This window comes from Danio aesculapii, chromosome 9 (genome assembly GCF_903798145.1).
Source record: "Danio aesculapii chromosome 9, fDanAes4.1, whole genome shotgun sequence".
In the NCBI taxonomy this organism is placed as follows: domain Eukaryota; kingdom Metazoa; phylum Chordata; class Actinopteri; order Cypriniformes; family Danionidae; genus Danio; species Danio aesculapii.
In genome coordinates, this window is record NC_079443.1 from 9,031,834 (window position 1) to 9,044,142 (window position 12,309).

The 12,309-nt window shown below is 35.2% G+C and overlaps 1 protein-coding gene across 1 annotated transcript in view; it reads right to left on the bottom strand.

Annotated features, from left to right (window-relative positions):
* Window positions 1-12,309, bottom strand: part of raph1a (Ras association (RalGDS/AF-6) and pleckstrin homology domains 1a) — a 150,672-nt gene that overhangs the window by 19,201 nt on the left and 119,162 nt on the right. The window contains 3 exon segments of the mRNA XM_056464734.1: window positions 38-103; window positions 3,535-3,656; window positions 10,650-10,809. Of these exon segments, the coding sequence (XP_056320709.1) occupies window positions 38-103; window positions 3,535-3,656; window positions 10,650-10,809 (348 nt within the window).

The window sequence follows — 12,309 nt, forward strand, 5'->3', positions numbered from 1 at the left end:
AGCGCAAGAGAGAATATGTGTAAACAGTCTGTCTCACCTCCAGCAGAGCCTCTTTATTCCTGTCCGCCATCTCACACGTCTCCTTACGCCCTAGCAAATAGTTCTGAGGAAACAGATGATGATGCAGGAAGATGATGATCTCTACTTAAGTAACTACTAAGTGCACTAAACTAAACACATCTTTTGATATTTCAATGAGCTATTTAAAAAAATAAAGTAATAATTAAAGCTGTAGATTTAACATGTTAACTCATTGAATTAGTAATTAAGGGGAAAATACAATTGATTGGAGCAGAACATTATGCAGGAGAACAAATCACTGCTTGATGAATATGTTCACTTTATTACTGAATGAATCAGTTGTTTGAATAAATCAAATGAATAAATGACTGGCATGTTAAGCCCCGGTAAGATCACACAAATTTGTCATGATTTTGGCACGATTTCCTTGACGTGGGGTGTCATGAGGACTCGTAAACGACAAATGGGCATCGTGACGCAAAATTCAGTCGTTTCTTCTTGTGTCATGTGGCATAATTCACCACAACCAGTACCATGTCTGCGACGCCTCACAACATCATCACATGAAAGTCTAGCAAGTTTAATTTCTTTTCTCGTTCTTCACGACGAGTTCTATCACGTGGGTGACACTGTGCAATAGAAGCACATAATTTCTCGGTTATCTAAGCGGGTGCTGCGGTTAATGCGCTGGTCAGGTAATCAAAAAATAAGCTGCATATTTATTTATGGGTGGGTCATGGGGGAATAAGATTAATCATTGATTATTATGCAAATTAACTACCATTTCTAAAATTTTCAGGTGTTTTAAGCAATTTTATCTGACAGACTGGCACAAATATGCAGACATCTTCATTCTCACAACGAGTTTCTGGGTTCTCTCATCCTTCCACCAGAGTTTGTTCTTCCGAGGTAATCTGTGAACATGTTCAGTGCTGAATACATTGTAAAGCATTATGCTTTTTCATATTTGTCATGAATAGTGAAAACAGTTTAATATAGGCTTCTCTGAAACTGTGAATATTTCACTTTAGTTTTATTTAGGCTAGATTATTATGTTATTTAACAAAGCAACACAATCTCATGGCAATTCGTGTTTTGGCGCATATAGCAGACATGTTTTGAAGCGCATCACCTCAGATGTTATTCGTTATTCTTGTTTATCGATAACTGACCAACAAAAGATACATTAAAATTAAAAAAAAATTATAGCAAACGAAATTAGTTTCAAAAAGATATTTTTTTCCAAGAAAAATATAGGAATTTTATTTTTGTTTGTGCCCCTCCGCTACTCAACTATATGGGTGGATGATTTGTTTCGCTCTGAGGAAAATAAGGATTTAACGAATGCTTCACTGTGATTGTTGTATCACAAACCTCAGTTATATATTTGCTATTTTTCTATTTGCTATTATTTATGTCTTCAGCATCTGATTTTTCCTTGCTGCAGCTTATTTGCTTTCATTTTGTCATCTCACTCACAGCAAGTTCAGGTGAGGTAGTGTTTAATAAGAAACCGACGGCAGGAAAATATGCATTTAGATAAAAAAAAATATCTTAATATTAAAAAGGAATCATAAGTTTGATCCTTTCCATGTCATAATGAATGCCCTTAAATAATGTAGTTATTAGTTGTCTGCATTAATCAGTGTTCATTGGGATTGAAATAAGATAAAAATTGAAATTAAGATAATAAATATCGTTCTAGAAACACTTGTGAGTGATTTGTGAAATAACATTCGTTGTAGACATCATGGGATGACTGATCGTGAAGGAACGTGTAGTCTGGCACATTTGTTACCTAAACAAGTCAAGATTTTATCAAGAAAAAACTCAAATAAATAAATAAAAAATAAATACATAAATAAATTTTTAAAAAATTTAAAAAAATCGCAATCTGACATTGACGTTCATAATTGACAGTAAAAATCATGTGACCTGACCGGGGCTTTATACATTTAACACACACTTTTTAACACATTTATACACTTTTTAACACACTATTTTAATACGAATAATAAATTAAAAAATGAAAGGGACAGTTAAATCAAAACTTTCTTTAGTTTGCAAAACATTAAACAATATTTTGACAAATATTGGTGACTTGACTGCCTAGGAGATGCCACAAATGGTCTGAACTTTAGAAAAATCTAAATGCTATTTCTGAACCCAAAGAAAAGGAATCAGTCACTGTAAACTAAACATTGTGTGTCTTTCTGAATCTTTTTAAAGTTACATTTTGTAAATGTTAACTTGATGCTTTTTGCTTTTAACAAATGAATGACTTTTACATTTTCTTTGTGGAGTAATTCCTCAGTCAATGTGTGATCAATTACATTAACAGCTACACTGATACACTCTTTACTAATTAATTAGCTTAAAATTGTATGCGACTAACAGCCCTGATAAAAATGCGACAAAATAAAAAAAAAAGCTCGCTTTTAGGAATGGAGGTTTGTTTAAAGGCCAGTAAAACAGACTCAATCTGGGCAGTGAACACACTTTAACCAGCCTCTGTTGAGATCAATTATTCATTAGAGCTCAGCATTTACATGACATTGACCTATATCAAGCACATACACCAATAAAACTGCTGATCCATAGAGCAGTGCACTAACACAACATCAATACTCAACTAACCCCCTGTACATTTCTGTTCCTCTGAAACCCACTCCACATTCTCCCCCACATTATTATATTACACCTACATGGGTGTAACAAAGACTTCACTCAAAAATAAAGACTGTTATTTTTAAAATTAAAGTATTATTTAATAAATCTAGCTTTATTTGTATCCTTTAAACTAAACATGGATTCACCTACACTCCCTTCCCTTCCAGAGCTTGGAGAGTACGATTTTTGTTTGTTTGTTTTTTTATGCTGCAAAAATGCATTAAGAATGACAGTAATGGTAATTAAATGCATTTGTAATGTTACAATGTTTTCTTTAAAATAAATTAAAACAAAAGATGTTTTTTTTTTTTTTTTAACTTTCTATTAAAAAAAAATCTTGAATTATGTTTAAAGGCTTCTACAAAAAATAAGCATAAGAAATCATTTAACATTCAGAATATTAAGAAATGTTTCCTGACTACCAAATAATCATATTAGAAAGAGTACTATAATATTATGTGACACTGAAGTTAGAAAGAGTTGAAGTAGTGTATTGTATTTTTCACAATGAAAATCTTTTCACAAAGAATACTTTAAAATATGGCACTATTTTATAGAGTCTAATTCATAAAATTTTGCATAGAAAGCTCACTAAAAGTGAATGTATGACAAAATAAATTTGTATTTTTTTAAATAATAAATTTATATGAAATTATAAATTAAATTGGTCAATTAAATCAATATTTAAGTTAAATATGTTTACTTAGAGTTTACTTATAGCTGCGCACGTTTTTCTGTCAATTTTTTCTGTCAAGTGGTGTATGCGCATTTCGACGCCAATTTTGTGCATACGCCACATTTATAAATGAGACCCCTGGTCCCTTATGACAGACCTTTCATTACCTGAGGGTTCTTAAACAGCGCATATTTCTCAATTCGTTCAATGAACATCAGTCTGTTGGTGCTGTCCCTCGTCCAGTTCAACAAGTTCTCCACCAGATTCTCATGATCTTCAAAGATTCTCTCTGGAAAAAACAAAAAGTAAATTAATTTGGACTCAAGTTGATAAGAAACCAAGAATATGTGACTTGCCATCTATGACAGCTGCAAAGAACTACTATTTATTTCTTGAAAACACATCTTAATGTGAATGAATGTGATTTTAAGATTTACAGATTTAGTAGTCCAGGTCTAAATGGTGCAGTAAACCAAAGTAGACCAAAAAATAGTTAAGGGTCAGCAAGGAAAGACATTTATCCAAACTACAGTAAGCCCTGTTGTCAGTGTGCTGTGCTCTTTAATGACTTCAGAGTTCTCTGGGTTAATTTTATAAAAATAAAAAACACATCCTGAACACATTTAGGGACATGAGACTGTAACAAAATGTGTGCACTAGACAAATTTAAACTAGCTAAAAAACAGTGTTGGGCAAGCTACTTGAAAAATGTAGTGAGCTAAGCTATTCTACTTAAAATGTAGCTACCCCCTGGGATATGTAGCAAGCTAAGCTAAAAGCTAACGTTACATGGTAAAAGTAGCTTAGCTACATCTAAGCTATTTTTGCAATTTTTATCTTTAAATCGAAGCAACTTAAATCCAAGTCAATCATATCTTAGAGGTCAATAAAACTGCCAATTAAACATATATAGGCATAATTCAATTCAACTATTTACTGTAAATAATATGCTGCACTAAACAGAAACAAATTGTAGTAAATAACAGCTAAAACAAAAATCCAATAAAAGCAGGTGTTACACATTTAAAATACAATAGTAATTTATAGTAAAGAGAAATATTTCGACATAAGCATTATGAATATTGCATATATATTTATAACTCTTCATTAATAAATTACATAAAAAGTACCTACTATAAATTACTAAAGTATTTTTGAGCACAGCATCAGAAATTAAGTTATTGCATTTTAACATGTACGTCTCAAGGTATGCTGACGAAAAATCCTACTTCAGAAATAAGTCCTCTCCATCAGTCATCTTTCCATCAAGCAAGTTTCTCGTGTTAGCCTAACTTGGTCGGCGACATCACCGACCAGAGGTGGCAGTATTGCACCAAAAAGTTTGTTGTCAACCACCGTAAAACAGAAAGAAGAAGAAATCTACCTATCATTCTATCTACCTAGAACACATTTCAAAGCTTTTATGCTACAGCAACCAGGAGGTTTATGGGAGCAGATGGTGTTGTGGAGTGTAACATTTGCCTTGCACATTGATCTGTCAGCCATGAGTTTCTTAAATCTGGAATCCACTGACCATGTAAACGCCAGTCTATAAACTAAAGCTAAAAACCTAAAATATATATGTATGGACAGACATTAAAAAAGTTCAAATAGCGAAAACACTAATCTGACAGATTACAGAGGTCTGTACATTAGATGATTAAAGGCACTTGAAGAATTACCAATCCCTTACACTCCTCTTGATCCTAATACCTGGATTAAGTCGGACTCTGTTAATACTAAATGACTGACTTTTAACCTCAACATGTTCTAACAAATAAGCAACTAATAAAACAACAAGCCAACAAACACGTCTGCCACAAGAGCAAAATGTGTTTGATTGTTCTTGACAAAAATCAAGAACAATACTGAAATTAAATGCTACATGTTTTTATATTTAAACACTAGTGTGCAACTGCACTCACAAATTGTAGCTCAAACCCATCATTCCTCACCACAAAAGATAATCATTCAACATATGCAGTACAAAACACTACCAAAAAGACATGCACTGCTCATTCTATTTACGCACTGCTCATTCACTAAAACTCCTTGTCTTTCTATCTTTTAGTTCCTCCACTGAAAGAGCAGAAAGTGGAAAAACGAAAGCCCTGGAGATGTAGGCTACAGCCACACGCATGATCGCTCAGGACCTACATAAAGATCAGGCCAGCACAGACCTCTGACTCACACACATACAGCAGATTCTGTGCAAGGCATGATTCAGGCTCAAATAACTATCAAAAACATCACACTAAAAATAGATTTCAATACTGTCTCCTGTTTTGGGCAAGTAAAAAAAAATGCAGAAAGGCAATATGACCTTTAATCCCACTGTTGCTTGCTTCTTCTTGAAGTTTTTAAGTAGTATTCTACAACATGTGGGTTTTTATTTTCTTAGAATTACGTTTTTTTTTAGCAATAATTGTGAGTTTACAATTAAATTTTACAATTTTATAATTCCTGAGAAAAGAAGTCGACTTGCGAGATATAAATCAACTCAAAAGTTCTTCCTTTGTGTAAACCTGGAATTGCAATAATAGATAAATTGTGACTTGTTCAATTCAATTTTAATTCACCTTTATTTGTATAGCGCTTTTACAATGTAGATTGTGTCAAAAGCAGCTACCCATAAAGGTCATAGTAAATAGAAACAGTATAGTTCAGTTTTTTAGTGTTTAAGTTCAGTTTAGTTTAGCTAGTTCAGTGTGGTTTAAAATCACTACTGAGAGTCCAAACACTGAAGAGCAAATCCAACGATGTGTGTTAGCCCTACCGATCCCAAACCATGCAAGCTAGAGGTGGACAGCGGAGAGGGAAAAACAAACTTCACTAATTGGCGAAAGTGAAGAAAAAACCTTGAGAGAAAACTAGGCTCAGTTGGGCACGACCATTTTAATTTCTCATTCTTAATTTTGTTGGCTTCACTTTGTGAGAGTTTGTTTTCTCTGAATTGTGGTGTATATTGTGCAGTTCCGACTTATTTCATTAACTCTTGTTTGTTTTATGTCATGTGGCAGAAATGGGCATTACACAGTAATACAAAATATTAATAAAAACCATATAAAGGTATAGTCTTAAAACTCAAACATTACCTGATTTAACTGGATGTTACATTGGAAATAAATATTTTTTTTTATCAAAAGTTGAAGGAATTCAGGATTTATTTTTTTTATTTGACCAGATATGTGTGTGTTGAGCATCATTTAGGACTGTGGGGAAAACTGGATAATTTTGAGCTTTTGTCAGCTAATTTCATCTTCCGGGTTTTAAAATCATTTTTGGGGCGGGATCAAAATTGGTGACATAGCTCAAATCTATTGGAGTTATAATGCGTCGGTTTCTCATTATTATTCATAGCGGAGTTTTCTTATCCTATGAGAAGACCCTGCTTCTTAATTATTCATGAGAGCACATTTCCGAAGGCAAGGAAGACCCAATGACTGGGTGAGACTGCGTCCATGCATGTTTTTCCCCACGATTCTGTCAGGGCCGATACAATAAAGATGTTGGATTACAGCAAGCAACTTTGTCAGGAGATCTGTACAAGAATTGGAGAATAGCGGACTTTGTCTTTTATCAGTTGAGTTCGTTACCATTCAGACACATCACCTATATCCATGCTGCTGTGTTCGCCTGTGTTTAAAATCCTCCGGATTACCAGCAGGGCTTATGGTTGCAATAGACAGGGCAAAAGACCTGCTGCACAGCAATCCACTGTGTCTGCATTCAGACCCGGGGATTGAGGAAGAGAGAAGTTCCTCTCATTTATAGGTTTAAATAAACACAATTATCTTATGATGATTAACAAATTGTGGTTATGCGTATATGAAATTACGAATAACATATGTAGCAGAACATTAGATTACTTACTGTTTATTTCTTTGAATTTTACTTCGTAAACCATAAAAATCATGGTCTGCTCCGGTCTACCATGGTTTGTGTCTGATTTTGTGAGCCAACTGACAAAAAATTGTTCGCTCCACCTCTTTTTTCACGCCCACTCCTCCCTCTGCTCACAGAGCTCCACGGACATCTCAAAGAATTTTTTGAAAAAATTCTGACGTAGACTTGAACTGAAAGAGGGGGGTTTCCCGACCCTTTAAACTTTCCATTTATTCCAAAAAAAAAAGCATGGTTTCATGGAAAATTTAAGCAGCACAGCTGTTTTCAACACTGATAATATTAATAAGAAATGTTTCTTCATCATATATATATATGTAGGTGCTCTGGGTAAATTCCAAGGACAGGTCACCATAACTGGCCACACAACTTCACTTTAACTTTTTATATTAGAATGGTTTTTGAAAGATCGTGATACGCAGAAGCCTACATTGCTGAGTAATATCAGCTTTGCAATTATTTAGAATTGTTTTACAATAATTTTAAACTGTAATCATATTTTACAACATACTGTGAAATGTTTCCTTTTAACGCATTTTAATTGAATCAATTCATCCTTACTGGGCACACAGCAAAAGCATAAAATAATCCCAAATCTTTGATCAGTTATGAAGATCTTACATTTCAAATGAGAACTGCTTTAATATTGTTTAATATTATATGAGAAAACTAAACAAAAAGCAGGATTAATGTATATGCTGCATGCTTAAGGATGGACTGCTTACAGTAGTGGGATCAGTTAAAACCTAAATGACTTTAAGACCTCCACAACTGTCCCAAACATCAGAACAACATATAGTCTTACTATTATGAAATTAGTGGAATTGGTTAAAGTAATATTTACTCAATCTAGGCCTCCCTCAGACCGCACATGATTGTATGGGCTAATCCTATTGCGATTTCAGACATAGACTTTGCTAATCTATCCTCGTTGCTAATCTGCTAAGATCAAAATCAATCAAATAGGACTGATGTGATGTTTTTGAAACCAGCGGAAAATGAAAAAAAGATGTGCATTATCATCCAGCTGTCGTTGATCGTGATCTGGGGCACACCAGCCCACGTGACTTTAATCCTTTTTTCATTTGTCATTATTGGTCCATTCTCTCAGACTAGCGAGTGAGGGAATAGTCTACTATTATTTGTACAGAAGTGCCACAATGCACCACAGCATGAGCACAACCTGCTTCACTTCTTCACAGATGTACACGCTTGTATCAGTATCTTGCAAAACAGTTATGTTAACAAGGCATTTTTGACCAGGTGCCTGTACCATAAAGATGTAATAGCTGGTTAGCCTGTCAAGTTTCAGTTTAGTTTGCACCAATCAGGTTTTAGATAACATGAAGGTAACACTCTTTATTGCCATGGCATTATTGAGCAGCTGAGCTACCTTCATGGTACATAAAACCCAGAATGGTGGCTAACTATCTGACCAGCTTCATGTTACAGGCCCAAGTTCTTACAATGATGGCTCAAGTTCGGCTAGCAGCTAGCTCTCTGCAACTCTCACATGGTCGCCCACTGTAGCCAAGCAGGGCTGCGTCTGGTAAGTACCTAGACGGGAGACCACATGGGAAAGCTAGGTTGCTGCTGAAAGTGGTGTTAGTGAGACCAGCAGGGGGTGCTCAACCTGCGGTCTGTGTGGGTCTTAACGCCCCATTATAGTGAAGGGGAATCTATACTGCTCAGTGAGCAGTAAATCAAGGTCTTGACTCTCTGTGGTCGTTAAAAATCCCAGGATGTCCTTCGAAAAAGAGTAAGGCTTTAACCTCGGCATCCTGGCCAAATTTGCCTATTGGCCTCTGTCCATCATGACCTCCTAACCATCCTCCCCTTATCATAATTGGCTTCATCACTCTGTCTCCTCTCCACCAATCAGCTAGTATGTGGTGTGCGTTCTGGCGCAATATGGCTGCTGTCGCGTCATCCAGGTGGATGCTGCACACTGGTGGTGGTTGAGGAAAAACGTGTAAAGCGATTTGAGTTCCAGAAAAGCACTGTACAAATGTAAGGCACTATTATTATTTAACATTTTTTAAGCAATTACTATCAAGAACAACAAAACAGGGGTGTTATTTAAATATTTAGTCATTTGATTCTAAATGGAAAATGTGAATATACACAAGTGAGCACAAACTTGGGATCAACTTATTAAAACTTAATTTACTTAACCAAAAATACAATAACAGCACTAGTACTCTTACAACTTTCTGTTTAAACATATTATCCAGCAGATATTTTACAAAGCGGATTCCCTTCCAGCTGCAATCCAACACTGGGAAACACCCAAATACTCTTGCATTCACACACATCCACTACGGCCAATTTGCTTATTCGATTCACCTATTCCACATTTGTTTGTACTGTGGGGGAAACTGAAGCACCCGGAGAAAACCCACGCAAACACGGGGAGAACATGTATACTCCACACAGAAATGCCAACTGATAGAGCCAGGGCTCAAACCAGCAACCTTCTTGCTGTAAGGCAATCGTGCTACCCACCGAGCCATTGTGATGCCTAATAATTATGTTAATAATAATTATGTTAATATTTATGTTATTTACTTATGTTTAACAGAAGTAATAATTTTACACTGAAAATAAATCACCGAACAATAAATAAATAAATAAATAAATAAATGAATAAATAAATAAATAAATAAATAAATAAATAAATAAATAAACAAATAAAAAATGTATATGTCTAAGTTAAATCTAAGCTACAGGGCTGCTGGACCTGTCTGAAGGCACTTTTGATTAACTACAATATAAAATTGTTTGGTATTTTCATTTTGTATAATTTTTTTTCCTATTTGGAGTAGAAATGTGTATAATCCATACAAAGTATAAAACTGATTGGTCAGTTCTTGTCATGTGACTTAAGCTCATGGCATTCTATCAACTGCGTGTGCCTCGAAAGTGTGAGCACGTCACGTCACTCCCAATAACAAAATAGCTGATTTGAAAGCAATGCAACTAGTTTGTTGAGCATAACTGTGGTACTGTTGGACCTATTCTTTTGTCTTTTGTCCTTTTCCTTTAGTATTTAGGATTTTCTTTTAGAGTCTGTTAAGTTTTTTCTAACTTATGCGACTATTTATGATATAAAAACACTGTTAATGTTAAACAATTATCTGTATCTGAACAGTTCCAAGACAGAAATGATGATTCTTGGCTAGCCCCAGTAGCACTAGAGCATTGAATATTCTCTTGATTGGATATTCTCCAAGATAAAAAAATCTTAGTGTCTTTTACACTAAGACTATTTGTTTGGGTATTATGGATGCTTTATTTGATCTATCGTTGTTTTTCTGTGCAGTGCTGTGAGAAAACTAATGACCATAAAAAGGTACAGTGTCTGTTTTCTGGCTCTTACCCATCTGGAGTTCAGTGATGATCTCTACCAGAGACCAGTCCAGACTGTACCCACAGTGAGATTTGTCCAGCAGGCTGTCCAGCACCTGACGCACCGTCTGTCTTTCATCCACCATCATAGTCTTAGAGCTTTCATCTGATAGATGCACCCGGACTACCAGCTGAAAAGAGAGAGAGGACATGACGAGTTACACATGTTTCTGCCTGTTTTTGTGTTCATAAACATTTTCCTCTCATCTGTGAGTTACATCTTGACCCGTGACATTTTATTGAGGGATTTGGCCTTTAGAAACCACTGCAGGCAAACATCTGCATCATCTCTTAGAAAAAAAAACAACAACCACTACATCAGCTGCTCACAAACACATTGAATTTAAAACAAGCCTTCCACACAGATCTCCATTTTAGTAAGATGTCACCCCAACAACAGTAAGAATTAACCAATAAGAATATTTTCAATCTATACTACCACATACACTGCTCCCTTACTCTGACCGTTTTCAAAATAAGAGTCTCGCAATTATAGTGAGTATAATGCAAGCTTAGGTAATGATCACTGTTGTAGTCTTACTAGGAAATGTTATGGCCAATCAAATGCAGCCTAGGGCATGCACATTAAGATACCTTGTGCAAAGTAACAGTCTATGTTTTGGCCCTATTGGCCTGTTTTTTTTTTTTTAAGATTTTGACACTCATAGCATTTACAGAAGTATGATGAAAGAATTGTGTTTGAGGCTCACTTTATGCCCTTTTTATGTACTGAACTCTTATTAATGAGCTATGCCCAGCTTATCTTATTAGCTTATCTTATTAATAAGTATATCCAGTTTTTCATTCTATGGGACCTTTAAGAATGAGGTCAGAAGATAGAGTACACAGCAAAATCCTTTGAGTAAAATTGACTTAGTTAGATAGTATTTGGTGCCTCTCTAAATTAAGTTAAAGTTACTCAAGTTAATGAGACAATGAAAGGATTAATTAGGTGATGATTGAGCACTGACGATGAACACCTGCTGTTAATAAACAGAAACACAGAACTACAACTGACTTCAGCCACAGCCTTAGATGAAATCAGCTGAAATATAATACCTTGAATCTCTCAAAATCTCAGAAGAAGATCATTAAGTAACTCCACAAACAGCAGCTTTACTTATTACCAACCTGTTTGCCATTATTTAAAGAGGGACCAAATATTCTCTAAAATTAGTCAATTTTGCTCAGAGGATTTTGCTGTGTAGATGATGTTTTCTGGCTGTTTGAACCCATTCAACCATATGAGCATCTCCACTTTAAAAGCAACTCAATCACATGCATTTTCAACTACCTCCAGAAGTTACAGTGGATAAGCTTAAAAAGCTTTTTGGACTTTTCACCCGTGTTTACCATCGCCCACTTACGATTGCATCTACAAAAACGCATCTTAACACCAAGTGCAAACAGAGACTTCGACGGTGGCTAACAAACAATCTACTGACAATAAGTAACTATTCACAGTCCACTACACAGTTAGACATTTTATTGTATTTTGCAGTAACTTACTGACAGCACTGTTGCCAGCAATTTACAGCAACTGCCACTTTACAGTAACAAACCTGTAAATGTGTTTTACAGTAGCAGGGCCCTACCGCTATTTCGTTTTACTGTAAAATAGCTTTCTTTTT